This window comes from Nicotiana tomentosiformis, chromosome 1 (genome assembly GCF_000390325.3).
Source record: "Nicotiana tomentosiformis chromosome 1, ASM39032v3, whole genome shotgun sequence".
Classification (NCBI taxonomy): Eukaryota; Viridiplantae; Streptophyta; class Magnoliopsida; order Solanales; family Solanaceae; genus Nicotiana; species Nicotiana tomentosiformis.
In genome coordinates, this window is record NC_090812.1 from 106,122,639 (window position 1) to 106,146,308 (window position 23,670).

General features: G+C 39.8%; 2 protein-coding genes and 1 non-coding gene across 3 annotated transcripts; 2 read left to right on the forward strand and 1 right to left on the reverse strand.

Moving 5' to 3' along the window:
- Positions 1-9,315: 9,315 nt before the first annotated feature.
- On the reverse strand, positions 9,316-9,422 carry LOC117278030 (small nucleolar RNA R71). The gene has a single exon (XR_004508339.1). It is a non-coding gene; the product is annotated as a small nucleolar RNA R71 (small nucleolar RNA).
- A 1,308-nt stretch (positions 9,423-10,730) lies between these two features.
- LOC104101529 (uncharacterized) lies at positions 10,731-11,336 on the forward strand. The gene has a single exon (XM_009608998.2). The coding sequence runs from the start codon at positions 10,731-10,733 to the stop codon at positions 11,334-11,336; it is 606 nt and encodes a 201-aa protein (XP_009607293.2).
- Positions 11,337-18,095: 6,759 nt separating this feature from the next.
- LOC104101526 (transcription factor UNE12) lies at positions 18,096-23,039 on the forward strand. The gene is made up of 6 exons (XM_009608995.4): positions 18,096-18,693; positions 19,877-19,984; positions 20,462-20,527; positions 21,316-21,381; positions 22,129-22,206; positions 22,311-23,039. Exons 1-6 carry the CDS (start codon positions 18,334-18,336, stop codon positions 22,539-22,541), a joined length of 909 nt encoding a protein of 302 aa, XP_009607290.1. The 5' UTR covers positions 18,096-18,333; the 3' UTR covers positions 22,542-23,039.
- Positions 23,040-23,670: the final 631 nt, after the last annotated feature.

The window sequence follows — 23,670 nt, forward strand, 5'->3', positions numbered from 1 at the left end:
GGACCTAGTGCTAAGGAAAGTCACCCTCAGTACCCAAAATCCAAACTAAGGAAAACTAGGACCGAACTGGGAAAGACCGTATCAGGTTCTCGAAAATGTCGGAAAAGGATCATACAAGCTCAGTATTATAAACGGCAAACAACTATCAAGCAATTGGAATGTGTCGCACCTAAAATGATACTACTGCTAAGGTATGACCCTCCCATATTCGTTTACATTTTGAAACTAACCCCTGCAGGAGTCCGATCAGGAGCTAGGATGGATCCTTCAATTCGAAGCCCTAGGTCTGAAAGCACGCGTTGCACTCTTTTTCCCTTAGACCGATTTTATCCCAAATGGGTTTTTCGGCAAGGTTTTTAATGAGGCAACCGGTGATCGTGCTAAACTTAGAAACAATTCGACAGTATCCGAGGCCTCTTTACAATCGACCTCGAATACTGGGAGAGGGTATTAGCCCTCAAATATATCAAGTTCTGATGCAAGAAAGTTATTTCATAACAACAGGGTTCCAATAGGAAAAGTTGTAAGAGCCAAATAGTCAAAACGAACCATGCTCATGTAGTTGGCCCGAGCGCTAACACAAAACATAGACACATGTATAATGACTTGCAAAGAAAAATTTCTTCTCTACCGATATCTTATATCCAAGAAAGATTCCCCTATTTTGAGTTTTATTATGCAAACAGGCTTAAGGTAGATCAACGAGTTAGAAATCACTCACTCAACTATCAAGCCTAAGGGCTATTTTTATTTTGAGTTCGAGTAAGCACTCACTCGACCATTACGCCTATGGGTTGTATTACTTCGAGTTCGAAACATTCACTCGACTAATAAGCCTATGGGCTACTCTTATTTCGAGTTCGAGCAAGCACTCACTCGACCATTACGCCTATGGGCTACATTACTTCGAGTTCGAAACATTCACTCGACTAATAAGCCTACGGGCTACTCTTATTTTGAGTTCGAGCAAGCACTCACTCGACTATTATGCCTACGGGCTACATTACTTTGAGTTTGAAACATTCACTCGACTAATAAGCCTACGGGCTACTCTTATTTTAAGTTCGAGCAAGCACTCACTCGACCATTATGCCTACAGGCTATATTACTTCGAGTTCGAAACATTCACTTGACTAATAAGCCTACGGGCTACTCTTATTTCGAGTTAGAGCAAGCACTCACTCGACCATAATGCCTACGGGCTACATTACTTTGAGTTCGAAACATTCACTGGACTAATAAGCCTATGGGCTACTCTTATTTCGAGTTCGAGCAAGCACTCACTTGACCATTACGCCTACGGGCTACATTACTTTGACTTCGAAACATTCACTCGACTAATAAGCCTAGGGGCTACTCTTATTTCGAGTCCAAGCAAGCATTCACTCGACCATTATGCCTACGGGCTATATTACTTCGAGTTCGAAACATTCACTCGACTAATAAGCCTATGGGCTATTCTTATTCCGAGTAACATTATGCCTACGGGCTATATTACTTCGAGTTTGAAACATTCACTCGATTAATAAGCCTCAGGCTACTCTTATTCTGAGTCCGAGCAAGCACTCGCTCGACCATTACACCTACGGGCTACATTACTTCGAGTTCGAAACATTCACTCGACTAATAAGCCCACGGGCTATTCTTATTCCAAGTTCGAGCAAGCACTCACTCGACCATTATGCCTAGGGGCTACATTACTTCGAATTCGAAACATTCACTCGACTAATAATCCTACGGGCTACTCTTATTCCGAGTTCGAGCAAGAACTCACTCGACCATTATGCCTACGAGCTATATTACTTCGAGTTCGAATCATTCACTCGACTACTATGCCACGGGCTATTTTTATTTCGAGTTCGAGCAAGCACTCACTCGACTATTATGCCTACAGGCTAAATAAATTTGAGTTCCAATCACTCACTCGACTAATAAACCTATGGGCTACCTTATTTCAAGCTTGAGTAAGCGCTCACTTGGTTATAAAGGCTACGAAGTCCAAATTCGATCAAATTGCCTAAATCCTTATGAAAACATTCATAAAGAATGAATAAAATCTTCACAAGGCAGGAAACAAAATAGAAGCAAGGCGGTAAAACAAAAAGATATTTATATATACAAGATTGTTTACATGATTGATTGCAACATAGAAACTAAGGACTAAGTTTCTTGGCTATCTCCGAGAGCAGTCTCTTCTCCACCGGGCTCCCCCCCAGTTCTCGGACTCGCTCTTACTCCCATCATCATCATCATTATCATCATCGTCATCATCAGAAGCCAAGGCTTCAGCATCGGCTTCGAGTTCTTTAGCCCTTTTAATCTCTTCAGCAAGGTCGAAACCTCGAGCATGGATCTCCTCGAGGGTCTCCCTCCGAAATCGGCACTTAGCAGGTTCAATGACCCAATGTGCTCGAGTATCGGCGGTCTCGGCTGCCTCTCTTGCTTGGACCTAGGCAGCTTCAGCATCGGCCCGATAGACAGCCACGAGTGCATCCGCATCGGCCCGATAGACGGCCACGAGTGCATCCGCATCGGCCTTTGCCTTTTAGGTGTCAGATTCGGCCTTGGCAAGTTCAGAGGCCAACCGAGCCTCGAGCTCCTCTATTTTTCTTGCTTGGACCTAGCCTTTCTCCTTCATTTTTTGAAGTTGGTTTTCGGCCGATCATAATTGGGCTCGAGCAGCTTCTTTCTCTGCATCAAAACTGTCCATTCCTTCTTTTCACTTCAAAGACTCCGCTTTTATCACATCGACTTCTTCACGGAGTTTTCCGATTATCTCAATTTTCTACTGCAGCTGTGAGACCAAAACATTAGCCATCATTCCAGTATCGAGTCCATAGGCTTTTAAAAGTATTATTACCTACTCGGACAGATCGGTCTGATCTTGGTGAGCCTTGGCCAACTCAGCTCGGAGGTCTTTTATTTCCTCTCCCCTTTGCCCTAAGAGGAGTTTTAGGGAGTTCCTCTCCTCCGTAACCCGTAGAAGCTTGGCCTCGTATCGATGCATCTCGGTTTAGGACCGAGAATATGCTTCTCGATGAACTGCCGCGACCTGAAAAGAAAGAAGAAATGAAGTTAGAAAAGAAAAGCGAACATAAAGGTAATACCAACAAAATAATTTAAGGCTTACCTGATTCAAAGCCTGCTGCACCCCGTGAAAACGATCTGATGCATCACTAGTACAGACAACGTCCTCGATACCGGTAACCAGGTCACGAAAAGGATCCTCTCCATCATGAGGCATGTCTATTTCGAGGGCCCCCAAAGCTTGGGCTTCCGAATCGCCCCTGCGGAAAAAGCAGGGAAGATGGGTAAGTCATCGATTGCTACTGCCCAAAGTGAATTACTTGGAGCATTCTCTTCGGTTCAAAGAGATTCGAGGAGAGCCCCTTCACACATATCCCTCATCCATTGGCTTCGATGGGAAGCATCTTCGATCTCTAACAACTCGGGGACTCTGCCTGAATCTTTCTCCGATATATTCTAAGTTCGAGGCAGAGCCTTATGAACCACCATCGATCCAGCTGCCTGTGGAACGTCGATGGTCTTCTTCGTTCGGGCTGCCAGCGTGGACCCATCATTTTCTTCTTCTTCTTCATCTTCATCCCTTAGAAGCAGAACTAATTCCATGGTCAAAGGAATGGTATTCTTGTTCGCCTTACGAGCCGTCCTCTTCTTCGGTTTTGGATCTTCGGGAGCGGAGGCTCTTTTCCTCTTATTATCTTTCACCGGCTTTAGGGCAGAGGCCGAAGCCTCTTCCTCGACGGACGATGGCCTCAAAACCGCATCTTTGCCCACACCTACATATGGAAAATTTCATTAAAGTATATGGAAAGCATCTCGTTCAAACTACCAAAAGGTACGAGAAAGGGGCTTACCATGATTTTTGGCCTCCCATCGGCCCTTTGACAAATCATGCCATGAGCGCTCGGCGTATGTGGAGGTCGAAGCCAGAACTCGTACCCAGTTATTGAGATCGGGAACTGCTCCGGGCATCCAGGGAACCGCTGCATCACAAAAAGAGAAATATCGGTGATAAAAGAAATAAAAGGGCAAAATAGAAGGAAGTAACAGCAGAATTACACTTACATTTCATATTTCACTCCACGGGAAAAAGCATCTTTTTAGTCGGAATCGGGTCTGAAGTCCTTACTCGAACGAACCTGCCCATCCAGCCTCGATCCATATCCTCGTTAATGCTCGAGAACTGAGCCTTGGTATCCCGAAACTGAAGTTTTATTAACCCTCCTCAAAAATGACAAGGACGGTACAATCGGATGAGATGGTCGAGGGTGAATGGCATTCCCTTGATTTTGTTCACAAAGTATTGAATCAAAATAACGATTCGCCAAAAAGAAGGATGGACCTGGCCTAGGGTTATTTGGTATTATCGACAGAAGTCAATAATAACAGAGTCGAGAGGACCTAACGTGAAAGGGTAAGTATACACACTTAAAAACCTTTTCACGTAAATGGTGATATCTTCGTCACAAGAAGGGATTAATGTTTCTTTGTTCTCCCAATTGCAATCTTTCTGTAGCTGTTTGAGGTGCCTCTCGGTTATCGAATACATGTACTTCGATACTGGCTTACATCGACCGGGAACCAATGAGCCTTTATCGACATTAAAATTAGAGGTAAGAACACACGCCCCAGGAACGCACTCCTCAGGTCGTGGCTCTACCGGTGTTTCGTCGGCGGCAAACTTTGAAGATGAAGCTTTCTCTTTCTGAGGAATAGTTTGTGATGTTTTCGCTATTTTCGAATTTAAAGGTCGAGAATAGAAGAAAGTAACAAAGATTTGGTAATTTTGAAGAAGGGCTTTTGCAAAGAGGAATCACATATTTGCGAATAAACTCAGAGGATACGAAAAAGAACTTGGAAAACTTGGAAGATTGAAGATGTAAAAGTGGTAAATAGTAAAAGGAAGGGCTATTTATAGATTAAAGCAATGGCGGTTCAGTATCAGCGATAGCCGACCACCGTCTGACATGTATTGAATGCCTTGAAAGACTAATTCGACGGGACAACTATCACATGCATCATGATCGAGCCCAATGTAAACGTCAGCTTATAATCCAATCGAGCCATTGAGAAATCATATCATTTCTCACCACATCCTTCTCGAGAAACGAGGGGACTATCTGTATACGATCGAAATAGATTTCAGCCTTCATACGATTGATCGAGGTCAAAATATAATGGATCGAAGAAAAACTTCGAGATGGGTTCCGAAGATGGTACAAACAAGTTTTGGATTCCAGGTGTAGGCCAAACACCGAGTTCGAAGTCATCATCAAGCTCGGGTCCGAATCGAACTATGATGAGATGATTTCGAGCTTAAGGGGCAAAGGCCAACCGGGACCGAGTCCGAATCATAACCTGATCCCGAGTCCATATCGAGCTCTAGAAGCACTACCGACCAGCACCGAGGCCGATCAAGCTCGAGCTCACAGACAAGAGCTGTTGCAAACATACTAAGGGAGAGAATCTCGGCGGAAATTAGGGAAAAGCTGATTTATCATGGATTCTCCACTCTGTATTTTTAATTATATCTAAAGTAGGATCCTCCACTATAAAGAGGATGGCTGCATTTCTGTAGAGGGCAGCTTTTGCTTACATTGTAATTCAAGCACCATATTCGAGAGTTATTCTTTAAAACTTCATCAATTGATTCATTTTGCTTATTTTTAGAAATCATCTTTTTCCAACCTTGTTTATTTTGCATTCTTTGCAATTCATATTTGATATTTCTATTTATCCTTACGATTTGTATTAAGCTATATCACATATCTTTAGAACTACGTACAAATTAAACTTTATCCGTTTTTCGGGTAAACAGTATAGATACTGGAGCGGCTAAAGAAACACGTTTGGCACGATGTGGGATTGCTATTGCCGCCTTTTGATTGTAATAACGTGATTCCAATTAGAATTTGACGGGGATGGAGTTCCTTTCTAAAGCAAAGACTTTGCCTAAAGTTAAGGCAAATATCAAATAAAGAAAGCAAATATCATACGTGGCTGTTGTATTTGAGCTTCTTTATCAATTAAATGTAGTAAGGTTGGAAAGAATTATTTTTTTAATCATGCAAAAGTGAGAGTTTGTGGCAATATTAAAGTTTAAATACCAACTATGTGGTCAGTTATCCATATTTGTAATTAAATGTGATCGACATAGTGGTCTCAAGCTACGTTTTGGAGTTCAAAGTTGACGTGATATTCGAAGTTGATGTTGCATGATACTTCAAACCTAGTAACGGAGATTGCCTACTCACAAGTTTTGAAATAGGGCATTTGTAAGCATGCAAAATATATTGAATTTTAATTTAATAAAATAATTTAGACTATATATTAAATATGCTAGTCCAACTAAATATTATGGACTAATATAATTAGTTTAATTATATAAGTCCAAATATATATGGATTAAATAAATAAGTCTTAATCCATTGGGCTAGCCCATTTAGTTGGGCTACAAATGATGAGCCCACTTTGTTAAGCCCAAGATTACATCTTCCTAGAGGCCCAGTTTGGTGCCACGTGTCAAATGACATGGCACGCCAAGTCAAGCGGAAGAACTAATAGGATCGTGCCACATGTCAAAATGACAAGGCACGCCAAGTCACATTTAAAGATTAATGAAATCGCACCACGTGTGCAAGTGACATGTTCTGGCCAATCAAATGCAGCCTTGTCACACTTCGATTTGATTGGTCGGAAAGAGTTTGTTCTTATCATAACTCTTCCATCCCACAATTATAAATAGGGGTATTCATAACGCAGAAAAGATACCAGAAGTTATAACAAGAAGCAAGAAAGAGCTTGTGGATCAAACTCTGCAAATTCCTCCACAAGTTCAAGTTCAAGCAATCAAGGTCAAGCTCAAGAACGAAGAACAAATCAAGTTCAAGCTCAAGAACGAAGAACAAATCAAGATTCAAGGAGTACGAGTTCAAATCAAAGTTCGTGCTAGTTGAATTCAAGATCATCGTTCGTGGCAACAACTACATATCATATTCAAGATCAAGTTCAAAGGCCCTTGGATTTATTTACTATTGGAAAGAAGAATCAGATGATTCATAGAGATTGTACACTCATATTATTTGAAATCAAATACTATGATTGTTGCAATATTTTTCGATCTCGATTATTTTCTTGATGCAATTTATTGTCTACCGTAACCATTATAGTTTTCTTCTCTATGATATTTTTACCTTTGATGGAAGATATTGGGTGCAAGTAAGTGTTTTTCTATGGATTAAACAATGGTGTTTATTTTCTCCATTGCATAATTGATAGTAGGCTATATTTATGCAATTTAGACATTATTTACACTCTAATTTAGTCGTACTTTATTGATATTTGGATGCTAAAAGATAACAAAATGCTCTAATTAAGAATTTGATGCTTTGCAGGAGCTACTCCGAGCTAAGAGGGAGCTAACGAGTGTTTTGGAGTCAACGTAGAGTGTGAAAGGCCAATCGAAGGTTAGCCCGGTCGAAAAGGAGCGAAAAAAAGCAAGTGAGACGACCCCTCAAGGTGCGCGGCCGCGAAGTGGGCCGCGAATTAGCCCGCGAACTCAAAGCAGTGAGGCAATGGAAATTCGCGGCCGGATCCGCGGCCGCGGACGGGCGGACGAAAGTCAAACATGCAGGGTTAATTATATAATTTCTTAGGCGACTAACCTAAACCTATATGAAGCCTAAACTCGCCTAGAAGTCAGATATAGCTGGTTTTAGAAGATTTTAGAGGCAAGAACAAGGGAGAGAAGACGGATAATTTTCTAAGAGTTTTCATCTTCTTCTTCATACTTCTATTAGTTGATTATGAATTATTTTAGTGATTTATTTTCTATTAGTATGAGTAGCTAAATCTATTATCTAGGATTGATGGAACCAATTGTTGGATGAAGTCTGACTCTATTTTGTTATAATTGAGTCGTGTTTGTTCTATGATTGTTCAATTACGTATTGTATTATGGTTAATTGAAAGGGCCCTTGATTAATCGTATCTAGTTACCTTGTGTTGCTTGAGAAAGAATACTTGGTTAGATTGTTATTGAACAATACCACTTTTGGGTAAGTTAAGAGATTAACTACTTGAATTTAAAAGTGGGGTTAGAAATAACGAAACTTTGGTGGGATAATTCTGAGTTGCATAAATTGTTAACTAGAGTAGTTCGAGAGAATGCTTCTAGTAAATTATCGTAATTGATCGAAAGATAATTACGGTAGCCCAGAACTCATAATCCTCATAGAATACTACGGCGAGATTATAGTTAAAGAGTTAAGAATTAATCTGGCAATTGGGAAAATCAATAGCCCTAGATCCTTTTACCCTTGAAATCCATTTTAGTCTTGATTATTGCTAATTTTATTGTCATTTTTCCATAGCTAAATAAATTTCACTGATTATTCATAAAACTCTTGCATCCGGAAGATGTCTGAACTTATCATTAGCAATATTTAAAGTTGTAGTAAATAGGTTAGTTCCCTATGGGATTCGATTCCGGACTTGAACCGGGTTATATTTACACCGACCGCTTAGTTCTTTTTACAAGGCTTAGTTGGGCGTGATCAAATTTTGGCATCGTTGCCGGAAAACTATTGGTGTTATTTATTACAACTTAGAAGAATTGCTAGGATTCTTAGTTTAGATCAATTTCTTACGGTGTTTAAATATTTCCATTGAAATTCTCATGTTTGAATTCTCCTGTGACTCAGGTGTATGCCTAGAAGCTCTTCGAGGACTGGTGAACTTTTTGAAGGACTCTCAGACCCCGAGAAAGCATTCAGGGCATTAAATCGAGCCAACAAGAAGAACAAACAGTTACAACAAAAACACACACTCGAAATTGAAATGGACAACGTGGACGATGTCAACGAAAACAATCGAAATAATCGGGTTGACCCAAACAATGGAGTGGTGGCACCTCTTGTGCCTGAAGCTGCTTTTTATGATTGGGCATAACCAACTGCTGATAACCTAGCCACTGCCATTGTTGTACCTCAGATACAAGCGGAGACATTCTAGATCACCAACAACATACTGCATCTATTGCAAAATAAGGGACTGTTCTCCGGGTCATACATTGAAGACCCACAACAACATCTGAAGAATTTCCTATCAATATGTGTGACCCAAAGACAGCCGAATGTGACTCCTGAAGCCATCAAGCTATTACTGTTTCCATTCTCTGTGACTGGAGAGGCTCAAACTTGGCTGAATTTGCTCCCAATAAACTCCATTGCCACTTGGGAAGAATTAGTCAAATAGTTCTTAAACAAGTTTTATCCTCCCAACAAGACTGCAAGGCAGATTGATGAGATATTGCAGTTCAGGTAGAAACCAACTGAGACCTTGCAAGAAACTTGGGAGAGGTTCAAGGGTATGCTAGTGAAGTGTCCACACCATGGCATCCAGATCAGATGCTGGGACAGAGATTCTATATGGGTTTAACAGACAGTTTGAAGGCCAATGTAGATGCTTCAGCTGGGGGTGCATATTTTAGCAAGACATTCACAGAGTGCAAGATTCTTCTTGACAAGATGGCTCAAAATTCAGGCTGGATGGCTAGAGGTACGACACTTACACCAATAGTACATTCTATTGCTCTTGACCCAAATAATTCCCATGCAGAGAACATAGCTACTCTCATGACTCAGATGAGCATACTGACAAAGAAAATTAATGAGATGGGTACAAAGCAAGTGCACATTGTTGATACAACAAATGGAGGATTGTGCACTCCTTGCATAAACCAGTCATATGTGTGCTAGTAGAGTGGAGAGAATGACAACCAAGGTTTCAGAGAAGACATGAATTATGTCAATAATTATGGAGGTCAGAGGCAAGATAGGAAACAATGGGGACCAGCACCAAACCAACAGTACAGACCCAACCTGCCATAACACAACCCCAATTCTGGAGGCGCACGACCACAAGGTCAAGTTGTGCCTTATCAAAGGCAGCAGGGCTATAATCAGCAGCACCAGCAACAGTTGGCCTACCAACCACCTCATCAACAACAAGACAACAACGTGGTAGAAATCAGAGGTATGCTGCAATAACTCATTGGAACAAATGATAAGATGCAAGAAAAGTTAGCAGCACATAATTCAGCAATCAAAGGCATTAAAACTCAACTGGGATAGTTGTCTATGGCCTTGAACAATCGCCCACAAGGAACATTGCCTGCAGATACAAATATTAACCCAAAGGAGCAAAACCCAAATCAGCTAATGGCAGTGAGTCTCAAGAATGGAAGAGATTTAGACAAAGAGCAAGCAGTTGTTCAATCTAGGAGAGAGACTACGCCAACTACTTCAGTTACATTAGAGGCAGATGGGTCAACAGAGCTCACCGAAGTGGTAGTTGAACAGGCACAGGTTGACAAGGGTAAAGCGAAGGAAGGTGAACAAGTCTCAGAACAGGTGGCACCTCTTTTGCCAGAAGATTCCAACAAAGAAAAGACATTAAGTAGTGGACAGAGGTTGACTCCTGCACCATTCCCTCAAAGATTGGCAAAACAAAAGAAAGATGATTAATACAGGAAATTCATGGAAATGCTTCGACAGATTCAATTGAATATTCCGATGATGGATTCTTTGAGGGAAATGCCAGGGTATGAAAAAATGATAAAGGACCTGATGTCGCGGAAATTTAACTTCCAGGACCTGTCCACTGTAACTCTGACATAGACCTGCAGCGCGGTAGTGACAAGACTTATGGCCCAAAAGGTGTCTGATCCAGGTAGCTTCACTATCTCATGCACTATTGGGAGTTATGCTTTTGCTAAAGCATTGTGTGACTTGGGAGCCAGCATAAACTTGATGCCCTTGGCAATCTATACAAAACTGGGCATTGGCAGGACTAGACCGACCTTAATGTTGCTGCAACTGGCTGATCGCACAGTCAAAAGACTGACAGGAATTCTTGATGATGTGCTTGTGCAAGTGGGAAAATTTGTATTTCCTGCAAACTTTGTTATTCTTGACTGTCAGGTGGATGAAGAGATACCCATCATTCTTGGAAGGCCATTCTTAGCCACTGGGAGAGCATTAATTGATTGTGAGATTGGAGAGTTGAAAATGAGGTTGAACAATGAAGAAATAATATTCAACGTTCAACAATCCATGAGAAGATCCAGTGAATTTGCAAACTGCTCACTAATGGAGGTCGTGGATATGATACTGCAAGAAGAGGATGAGACCCTTAATGTCAAGGATCCACTAGAAGCCTGCTTGATGAATTTGGAAGAGATGGATGGTGAAGGGTTGGCAGAGTGGGTCATGGCTCTCAAAGGTCAAGGATTCTGGAAAAGGGAACCTTAGTTCGAGCCCCTACGCTTAGAAGAGAGAGCAACACCACCTGCAAAATCATCAATAGATGAGCCACCACAGCTGGACTTAAAACCGCTTCCAACCCACCTTAGGTACGCTTTCTTGGGGCCTAATTCTACTTTACATATTATTATATCATCTGGTTTGCTAGATGTGCAGGTAGAGCAACTATTGTAGGTATTGCAAGAATGTAAGACTGCCATTGGTTGGACCATGGCAGACATAAAAAGTATCAGCCCAGCCTTTTGCATGCACAAGATTTTTCTGGAAGAGGGGCACAAACCTTCCAGGGAGCATCAACAACGGCTGAACCCGAATATGAAGGAAGTAGTAAAGAAGGAAGTGATCAAGTGGTTGGATACAGGTATCATCTTCCCCATCTCTAACAGCAACTAGGTCAGTCATGTCTAATGTGTGCCGAAAAAGGGAGGAATTACGGTCGTACAAAATGAGAATAACGAGTTGATCTCGACTCGTACAGTCACGGGGTGGTGGATTTGCATGGACTATCGAAAACTGAACACACCCACTTGAAAGGACCATTTCCTATTGCCTTTCGTTGACCAAATGTTGGATAGGTTAGCTGGGCGGTCCTACTTCTGTTTCTTGGATGGATACTAGGGGTATAACCAGATCTCAATAGCCCCAGAAGACAGAGAGAAAACATCATTCACTTGTCCATATTCGGAGAATGCCCTTTGGACTTTGCAATGCACCGGCTACATTCCAGCGGTGCATGTTAGCCATTTTCACTGACATGGTAGAGGATATTATGGAGGTGTTTATGAATGTTTTCTCCGTGGTGGAGGATTCATTTGAAGATTGTCTTCACAACTTAAGAAGAGTGCTCAAAAGATATGTGGAGACAAATCTGGTGCTGAATAGGGAAAAGTGCCATTTTATGATACAAGAAGGAATAGTGTTGGGGAATCGAGTGTCCAGCAAGGGCATTGAAGTCGACCATGCCAAGGTTGATATGATTGAGAAGCTGCCACCACCCACTTCGGTAAAGGCAGTGAGAAGTTTCCTTGGGCACGTCGGGTTCTATAGGCGATTCATTAAAGATTTTTCCAAAATTGCTAACCCCTTATGTAAGCTACTTGAAAAGGATCAGCCCTTTGTGTTTTCTAATGATTGCAGGTTGGTTTTTGAGGAGCTGAAGAAGAGATTGGTGACTGCACCCATCATAGTTGCACTGAACTGGGAGCAATCGTTCGAGCTCATGTGCGACGCCAGTGATTATGCTATAGGAGCAGTATTGGGGCAACGCAAAGATAAGATGATGCACCTGATTTACTATGCAAGCAGGACGATCAGCGGTGCACAGCTCAATTACACTGTAACGAAAAAGGAAATGCTGGCTGTAGTGTTTGCCTTCGACAAATTTAGGTCGTACTTAATTGGTTCAAAAGTTATTGTTTATACTAACCATGCAGCAATTAGGTACTTGATAGCAAAGAATGAGTCAAAGCCACGCTTGATTTGTTGGGTTCTTTTGCTACAAGAATTTGATGTGGAAATCCGTGACAGAAAGAGGACGGACAATCAAGTGGCAGACTACCTCTCAAGATTGGAAGGAGCTAAAAAATGAATGGAGGTTGAAGACATAACAGAGACATTCCCGGATGAACAGTTACTTGATGTGATAATGGAGGAGACGCCATGGTATGCTGATATTGCTAACTATTTGGCTAGCGGTATTGTACCTTATGAACTCTCCTCAATTCAAAAGAAAAAGTTCTTCCGCGATTGTCGATCCTATTATTGGGACGAACCTCTATTGTTTAAAATATGTGTAGATAACATGATCCGGAGGTGTATCCCCAAGAAAGATCAACCTTCTGTTTTGCAGGCTTGCCATACTTCACCATATGGTGGACACTTTGGAGGAATCCGGACAGCAGCAAAAGTGTTGGAATCGAGATTGTATTGGCTACCCTGTTCAAGGATGCCCATGCTTGGGTCAAAAGTTGCGATGAATGCCAAAGGAGAGGCAACATATCTCGCCGTCATGAGATATCGATATATATTGGGCCGTTCGTCAGCTCGTATGGTAACAAATATATATTGGTAGCAGTTGACTATGTCTCCAAGTGGGTCGAAGAGGTGGCTCTCCCAACCAATGATGCAAAAGGGGTAACAAGTTTCCTAAAGAAAAACATCTTCACACTTTTTGGCACCCCAAGAGCTATAATCAGTGATGGTGGAACCCATTTTTGCAATAGAGCATTTGCACGTCTGTTGGAAAAGTATGGAGTTTGCCACAAAGTAGCCACACCGTACCACCCACAGACGAGCGGGCAAGTTGAAGTGTCCAATAGAGAAATTAAAAGTGTCCTGACAAAGACAGTGAATGCAACAAGGATTGATTGGGCGAAAAAGCTGGATGATGCATTATGGGCATACCGCACAGCATTCAAAACTCCAATTGGTATGTCACCGTATAAGTTGGTGTTTGGAAAGGCATGCCACCTTACGGTGGAGCTCGAACATAAAGCACTTTGGGTACTGCGAAAGTTGAATCTGGATATAGAGACCGCAGGCACTAGCAGAGTCACTGAGTTACATGAGCTCGAGAAATTCAGGTTCCATGCATTTGAGAATGCTAGATTATACAAAGAAAAGATGAAAATGATCTATGATAAGCACATCTTAGATCGGAACTTCAAGCCCGGAGATCTAGTGTTTTTATACAACTCGAGATTGAGATTGTTTTCGGGTAAGTTGAAGTCCCGATGGTCAGGACCCTTCAGAGTGGTGCAAGTGTTCTCAAGTGGAGCTGTAGAGATTGAATCCGAAGATAGGACAAACAAGTTCACGGTAAATGGGCAAAGGTTGAAATATTACCTTGGAATGGTTGAAGAGAAAGGGGATAGAGTGGTGATAACTTTGGAAGAGCCCCAGTACGCGAACGAGGAGTGATAATGAAAGCATGCGTCATGCCGCGACGTTAAATCAGGTGCTTCCTAGGAGGCAACCCATGGTTTGTTGTAAATCGCCGTGCCGCGACGTTAACTTAGGCGCTTTTTGGGAGGCAACCCATTATTTTCTTACTTTGGTTGTTGTAATTTATTTTGAACGAATTTGACCGATCTACTAGTGTGCAGGATAAAAATTATGTGCATCGGAAGGATTCGGGGGTCGAAATTAACCCGAGAATAGGTAAAAATACGGCAAAGACAAAAATTAGTTGGAGACAGAGATCTGCGGCCGCGAACTGGACCGTGGATATGGCCGTGGATTTTGGCCTGTGTCTGTCCCCCGTCCGCGGCCGCGGATTGGACCGCGAATTGGGGCACGAATTTTTGGTCCCCCTCTGCCCAGAATCCGCGACCGCGGATCTGGGCACGGATATGGGGCGTGTCTAGGTAAGTTTGTTTTTTAATTTTTAGTCAAAACTTTTTTTTATTTTCCCTAACTTAAACGCCCACCACCCCTACTTCCCTTCCCACTTCCCCCACTTCTCTTCTTTCCTTCCTAACTTCAAGTCCCCAAACCCTTCTCCTTCCCCCCACAACTAAAATGCCCCTCCCTTCCCCTATATTAACTAAAACCCTTCTCCTTTCAACACAAGACTCTTCTCCTTCCTTCTCTTCTCCACTCAACCAATCTCCAACCTCCGTTCTTCTCAAGATCTCCAAGTAAGTATATAATTGTATTCCTCTTTCTTAGTATTTTTCTTTTTTTCTTTTCAATGATTTTTTTTCAATCTTTTCCCTTGCTATTGTATGTATAGGGTAGTAAAATCATATGTGTTTTTGTCTGGGATTTGGATTATGGTTTATGTGTGGTATATAGAGGCTATTTGAATTGGTTGATTTGGGGGAAGCCATTGTTGGGTTTGTGCGGAATGGTAGTCTAATTGGGTCTTTGGGTGACTTGGGGGGACATATGCACACTACTTGTTTGTTGATTTGCCTTAATGAGTGTTGAATATAAATTGTGACCAATTGTGCGAGTGAAGTCTGAGTAACCACTATTGGGTCACATATTCCGCTCTCCACTGATAGTAGTATTTATTGTGTAGGTAACATACAACTATCAAGGAAGAGACGCGCTACCGGGGCCTCATCAAGTGGTCATGGAGGCTCATCTCGGGGACGGGCACCGGCCAGTGCAGCTCAGTTTGATCGTACCAGGTTTGTCTCCAGAGCTGCCCAAGACCGTTTCAGTTTGAAGGCCACTAAAAACCATGTACCGAAAAGGGGTATTGATAGGGCGTCCCTCCGGGATGAGTGCCCTAATATGTATCGGGAGTTGATCAGGCGCAGATTGGACAGCTTTTTCGAAGAGCCGGAGGAGGGTAACTTGATGCTTGTCCGGGAGTTCTATGCTAACTGCCCCGAACATGAGGATAGAATGTGCACTGTGCGACACACGAGGGTGGATGCCTCGATAGAAGCCATCAGGAGAGTGTATCGATTGCCTGAATTCAATGGGGAGGAGAATTTCTATGATACTTACAGGAGAGAACCCATCACATGGAACAGGTTTTTTAGAACTATCTGTGCACCAGACAAAGAGGTAGTGTGGGTTGTGTTGGGATCGAAGCTACACTCTGCCTCACTCACTTTTGAAGGAAAGTGCTGGTTGTACATCATCAACAGTTACTTGCTACCGTCCCACAACACCACGGAGGTAAATGGTCCGAGAGCTGCCTTGATCTGGTGCTTCGTGAATGGCCACGACTTTGATGTGGCCAAGGTTATTCAGTCTGAGATGTTCGTCCGTTCACCACAGAAGAGGTATGGGTTCTTTTTCCCCTCTCTGATCACTAAATTGTGCTGGGCAGCAAGGGTGCCTGAGAACCCAAATACGGATGGCATGGTAAAGAAAGAAGCAAAGTTCTGGGCAGACAAAGTGACCATCGGGAAAGACCCGGTGGCAACAGGGGCAACTCATAGTGACGATTCTAATGCGTCGGAAGAGGGCGATGAAGGGCAACAGGAGGTTGAACCTTCCTCACCCCCACAGTAACAAGTTGTCGCAGCTGAGGGACCATCCCAGGGCAGACGAAGCACGTGAATGACAGTCCTAGAATAAGACATGACCGGACTGCACACTTCCGTAACAGAGTTGGGGGCTAGAGTTGATGCTTTGGCCACCCAAAATGCGAAGTCAGAAAAGAAAATCATGGGCTAGCTGTGTGCACTGGGGAGAGCATGTCATCTCGACCCTGGCACTATCTTCGATCAAGACTGATCCACCGGACTGAGCTTATCATTAGCATTATTTAAAGTTGTCTGAGCTTATCATTAGCATTATTTAAAGTTGTAGTAAATAGGTTAGTTCCCTGTGGGATTCGACTCCGGACTTGAACCGGATTATATTTGCAGCGACCGCTTAGTCCTTTTTACAAGGCATAGTTGGGCGTGATCAATAATCCTTATGGGCATTATCGGAGGCTTCTTGATAAAGTGACTCTTTTTAAAAATCGTCTGCTAAATGCTATATCAAAATGTTGAAAATAAAAAATTAGAGCTGGTAAAATATTTCAATTAAACAAGAAGTTAGAATCCTTTCTAACAGAATAAGTTTGTTGAATATCATTATTGAAGGCTATTTTATACAATCCAGGAGGCACATATTCTCTAAACAAGGACTTATTCATTCGACATAAATATATTGATTAGAAAGATATAACAGAAAGCAGAAATGTTATATATTTCCTAGTAGAACTAGATTCTCTGGTACGAGATGCTAGATACAAATAATCCAAGTTGAGTTTATACGATGTTAAATATCAAGGGTAATTAATTATTATGCATAAATCTATAAGCAACAGCTTGTATCAGTTAGGTCAATAATAACTTAACAGTACTATGAGTAACTATATGGGGGGGGGGTGAAAACTAGAGGGACAGGGACTAGCTAGTAAAATAAAAAACGTAATAATTTGACGTATGCATGAATATATACACACCACTGGACCAAAAGAAAATACAGACCACATGAAAGATTGTGTGGCTAAGATATGACTGATTGTATTACAGTAGAGTAACTCACATGTGATTTGGTAAAGAGTTGCAGAGCTTGTGAACTTTTAGTAATTTGAGTTAGGCATTATTGGCATATTTAAAAGATGTTATATAATCAGTTGTTTATAACACTAATCTATTGGATAAAGTAGAGGTTTAGTTAAAGTGGAAATGCTCGGACAAACAAGTAAGGCCAAATTCCATCAAAATACTAGTTTATGTCCAACTTTATAACCACTTTCTCAGATTTAGCTTGTGTGCCATTTGGCATGGGTGTCAATTTTTGCCATAACCACTTGTTTGCTTCTACTTGAAAAACTAAAAAGTCAATAAGGATTTTCCAATTTTTTTGGTTTCTGTTTATTCCTAATAATGTTCTCGCTTATCTGCCAACTTCTGTGATTTAAGATTGGAGACAAAGTTCCTTCTGATTCTTTTTTGGCTATTTCAATCATTTCCTAGTTTATTAAACGAAAAATGTTTTTTACCCAAAAAAAAATTATCCATGGTTATTTAAGTCATTTTTTTGCAAAAGTTATATGTATTAATTTTTAATGTACCATAGAACGACTTTTCTGATTTCAAATAGTGAAAACTAAAAAAGGAGAAATTTTTTATCCCACTTGAGCAATAGGACTAAATTTAAACATAAAACATTTAATCAAAGCTTTTTTAACAAAAAGAGAAATATTTAAACAATTGCTTTTATTTGGGTAACACTATTGGACAATATATTTATTAATAAAAAAGCTTTTGGTGACACCATATGCTTTATATTTTCTTCATCGCTCTCACTGTTCTATAGAAAGTAGCAGCAACCAAACAAAACACACACAGAAACACTCAAAACACACACTTCCATTTCTTTTCCTATATATGTACACACAAGTACTTGTGAGTAGTACTAAGTACTAGTTTGTACATCTAATATTACACATGTTAAAAAAGAACACTTACTAATTGCTTTTCTGAGAAATTAAGGTGGTCGAGAAAAAAAATCTGTTACAGCTATGGCTAACAACCCATCAGAGGGACCAGATGATTTCTTTGACCAAATCTTGGGATTTCCAACCTATAACGGAGCAGAACAAAATTTGGCGGGAAATGACGCCGGAGCAATACCGCCGGCGATGATGCTGCAGCTAAACTCCGGCGATGGGTCGGGTCAGTTTTCCGGAATGGGTCTTGGTGTTGGACTAGGTGGTGGTGGCGGATTCCATCATCCATCTCAGTCCGGTTCATTTCCATTGGGGTTGAGTTTAGAGGGAGGGAAAAGTGGATTTATGAAGATGGATGATGCTTCAGCAGTACCTGGAAGGAGATTTAGGGATGATATTGTTGATAGCAGAGCTTCTTCTTCTGTCAAACCTGTAACTATTACTCCTACTTCAGTTTATTTGGCCCTATTTCCTCTTTAGTCTGATAAAAAAGAATTGATCTCTTTCTAAATTTGGACCGATTTAACTTTTAAAAAATTATTTTACCCTTGATCAGAAGCACTTATAGCTGACATATTTAAGATCATAAGTTTCAAACTTGTAACTGTTACTTAGGAGTATATTTTTTCTTGGTTTTTGTTTTTTAGCTTCTTGCTTTGTTCTTGGCTGCCTTGAAAACAATGACTTAACTTTACTGTGATAATTTGTTTTTATTCTTGGAACTTTTTTTAGCAAGTTGGTTTAGAGTGTTTTGCTAGAAAGTTTTTACCTTTCTACTTTTTGTTGTTTTCCTAATTTTTCTGGATTGATTTCTCGTTTGAAACTGGCATTTGTTAGCTCCACCTTATTTTTGGGAATTAAAAATACAGAGGGAAAAAGTTTAGGATTTAAGTTATATCAGTGGCAGTGCATAGTTTTTTTAGGGGCACTGTCAGTACAATTTAACCTGTAATAGCTGGTCATTACTCTATTCCGAGTTAACATAGGAAGCTGGCTCTGAAGATTTACATGTCGTAATAGGTCTAACTTAATCTATAGTGTAAAAAATCTTTATGCACAAAACTTAAACTCAAAGGTTTATGTTAAGATTAATTTTCCTCCTTAGTTTGTATATAAGTCTGTATCTGAAGTATCAATAAAATGAGATTCATTTTTCCATTTCTTTCTTCTCCTTCTTCTTCTCTCTCTTCTTCGCACAATTGCTGCATCTAGAAACTTCTGCTGAGTCTCCATTGGAGCTCAGCTCGAGCTCACCTCCAGTTGACTCTCTAACTTTGATAGTTTATGTATTTGCTTGGTAAGTGAAAAGTTCAAATTCTTACTTCTATTTTTCCTTTTCTGGACTTGGGTGCAGTTAGTCATGTATACTTTGGAGTAAAGAATCAGGTTTTTGTATTCAAGCTAGAGATCATATAGGATATTTCATTTTGACATTAGCATTGCTAGCTTTGGACAATTGGAGTTGCAAACCCACCTAGAGAAGGGGGCTTGACGCGTATAGATGATATTTTATGAAAAGTCTAAATATGAAGAATTTTGGGCTTTTACAAAGTGATTTTACCAACGGTTTCCTTGAGATACTATAAAGATTAATGGCAAGGTTTAATCTTTGCAGGGTTTTCATGGCCAACCAATGCCTTCAATGCCGCATCCCCCAGCAATACGTCCAAGGGTGAGAGCAAGGCGAGGACAAGCCACCGATCCACACAGCATAGCAGAGAGGGTATGATTTTCTTACAGCTGCTATGGTCTTTCAGATAGATGATGTGTAGAGTATTCTATAGTTATGCAAATTCTTTTACAAGGATCGTATGCCTTTGTTGCTTCTAGTGTTTGGACCAAAGAAATTTTATGGTTGCATTTTTCACTGTAGATGAATCATGTTCAATTAAGCTCCTCAGCGTGAAAGGTTATTTTTCACGTGGGATCTAACTAAGTCATGTTATATTCTGTACATTAATGAGAAAATTACTTGTTCATAGTATCTATAAGCATCAGATGTTCTGAAATGGAAATCCCTATACTCAATGATCATAAGTTGCCAAGAATGTGTTATTGTAGAATTCAGTTCTATGCTAGGAAGTAAAGATTCTATTTCCAAGCATTGGTGTAAGGTTTAATACTATGTTTATTGTCCTGTTTCCTAGTCTTCAATTGCTGTTACTTTACCATTCTAACAGATTCTATTTTTTAACCGCAGTTACGTAGAGAGAGGATAGCAGAAAGAATTAGAGCATTGCAAGAGTTGGTTCCCAGTGTCAATAAGGTCAGTTTTCATCTTTTACATAGTGAACTCAATTTCACTTTCTCTGAACATCCTGTTGAAAAGATAGAAAGGAAGAGGGCAAAACATCTTTGTAGTCATCGTTTTCTTTTGTGGGCTTTATGCATATGTCGAGGGTTCAAAAATGATGGAACAATATTTGAAGAAATTAGTGACTGGCAACTCCCAACTTTTTTGGATCTGTTCAAGTTATGATGCTTTTAATGATAGAGAAGCAATATAGGGACTTATACAATGAAGAACTAAAAGACTCTTCATTCATAAATAGTAGTCTCACATGGATATGACTTTCCCATGTTTACAGTTTTCTACTATTCTCATGTGTCTTTTAATTTGCCAGAAACAGTTAGAAACTTGAAATTCATGTGCCGTTATTTCCTTCCCTAATCCTGTAGATTATGAGCCTATTATTATGAGGATACTGCATTAAGTTGTTCCTGATCTCCATTTTATGCTCGGTAGTCACTATTAGAAGGCATACATTTGGATATTTCAGTATAGGAACACATGTTGTATTAAGCAGATCTCCCATTTAGATTATTGCACCTGTCTTTTTTCCATTGATAATTAAAGGAGATTGGATGGTCTTGAGAGATGGTAATCATTTATTGGTTGATGCAAACATTCAACCACTTCTTATTCTTCTGGTGCAACAAGCTTCAGATATAAACAATATTTGGCATGTTAAAGTTACTGTGATTTAACGTTTTGTTAAGTTTGTTATATCAGTATTTGTCAACTCTTTTTTCCTTTTTCTGTTGGTCTTGCAGACTGATAGAGCTGTAATGCTTGATGAAATTGTAGATTATGTCAAGTTCCTACGCCTGCAAGTGAAGGTACGTTAAACCAAGTCTTTTCAAAAGTTTCAGTCTGGGATCAGTCTAAACATGTTGAACCTATTGATGTTAATTTGGGTTGAGAAGCTACTTCGGAAATGCAAATCTTGGTATTACCAATAAATATTCACAAGATCCACATAAATAGTATTAATTTAGCAAATATGTCGTGAATGTAGTACTCCCAAAAGTGCAGAAACTAGAATTTTGGCGTGCTTAGATTTTCTGCATATAATTTCTTAAACTATAATTCTCTCTACGTAATATTCATTCATTTGTTTCAAATTTCCTTCATAGAGCATAGTTCTATAGATATATGTTTTTGCATTGCCCTTTTCAGTGGATTTTTGTTTCAAGAAATGTTCCCATATCATTTTGTATGTAAGCATTTACCTCACGGCGATCCTACAGCCCAGTTTGTTCTCTGCAGTGCCAAATTATACTTAGTTGAATTTGATGTCTACATGTTTAAATATTGGTTAGTGAACATCTTCCCTTAAGTATGGTATTGAAAGGAAGTTTAGTGGGTGGAAACCTATCAGATAATTTACTTGGAAAAAAATAGTGAAATGAGATGCCATAAAGGATCTCCACTTACATCATGGAAAAGTTTACCTTTCCTCTTTTGAGGGGGGTAGCACTAGATTTTTTCCTTTTGTTTTCTCCTTTTGAATCAGTACTTTTTTTTGCATTATTGAGCTTCTTGGTACTTTTTCTTAAGTTATAAAATAATATATGATGCTACAGGTGTTGAGCATGAGTAGGTTGGGAGGAGCTGGTGCAGTTGCACCACTTGTTACAGACATTCCAATATCATCAGTAGAGGTTCTTTTTAATTATAATAATAAGCTTATTAGACTTCTTTTTTTGCAGAATTGTCCAACCTATCACTTAATACTTTATCCCTTTTTGTGGCTTGTCTTATTTAGGAAGAGAGCAGTGAAGTTGGAAATAACCAACCAGCCTGGGAAAAGTGGTCAAGTGATGGTACAGAAAGGCAAGTGGCCAAACTTATGGAAGAAAATGTTGGTTCTGCAATGCAATTTCTTCAGTCTAAAGCACTATGTATTATGCCTATTTCTCTTGCATCAGCAATTTACCACTCTCAACCACCAGATACATCAAGTCTTGTTAAGCCAGAAACTAATCCTCCTCCTTAGAGACCCAAAACTGGTTCGAACACTAAACCGGCTCGAACACTACGGTTATTTTAAAAAAAAATAAAAAATTGTTAGAAAGGTGACAACATGCTAATGACCCTGAGAATTCTCTTTGGGAGTGGATGGTCCCACAGCCATGGTTCCTGCTATTACTTATTAAGAGTACTATTTATCTTTAGTTAAAGACAGGGTTCAATATTTATGTATAAAGTAACCATTTTTCTGTCATTGATATGTGGTTTAATTCAAGCAGAAGAGAAATTGTCAAAGTTCTCCTCATGTGATGTGTTTTCTTGAGTAAAAGAAATGATTGGTGGGACTAGAGGATATAGTGGTGGATGTAGAAGCACTTGTATGGTGGGGGCTCTCTGTTTTGTTAGTGGATTTTGGGGCCCTTTAATACTCGGTATATATAAACTATGACATAATTTATATGTAATAAATTAAGTGTAATGTATTTCAGTGCTGGTGACAATATTAGTAGTTTTTTTGTTTGCACCGTGTGATTGAGTGGCCTAGTGGTCAATTGCTTAGTGTTCAATAAAGTGAGATGAAAAATATGAGATATTACGTTTCAAATTTTCGGAGACAAATAATGTTACTACTACCTTTTTCTCTTTGCCTATTAGAGGAATAGTTGAGATGTTCCAAATTAATCTATTCATTTTAATTCTAATTTATTTGATTTAGTTTGAATTGGGATGGAGTTTAAGAAAATAAATAAAAATTTTTGAAACTTGTGATTTAAAATATGTAATAGTATCTTTGTCTTTGACGTTTTTGGCTTTAAATATGTCATAATATTTATGTTAATTGTTTTTAAATTTAAAAATATGTCATTATTTCTAGAACGGACCAAAAATAATAATGTGTCATACACACTAAAACAGATTAGATAATTCTAGTATTATCGTTATCAAAAATAATAGTTTTTTTGTTGTCCCATGACCTAAGATTTATAGTCCAAGATAGATTTTATTTTATTTTATTTTAAAAAGGGTCTTAATTTTGAGTTGTTTTCGATTTTTCAAAGCGTGCGTGGTTGGTTTGTGAAAGTGGTTTGACTTAATTCTCTAATTTCTCCTGAATCATTATTGAGAAGCATCATTGGAGAGAGAATGAAAAAGGT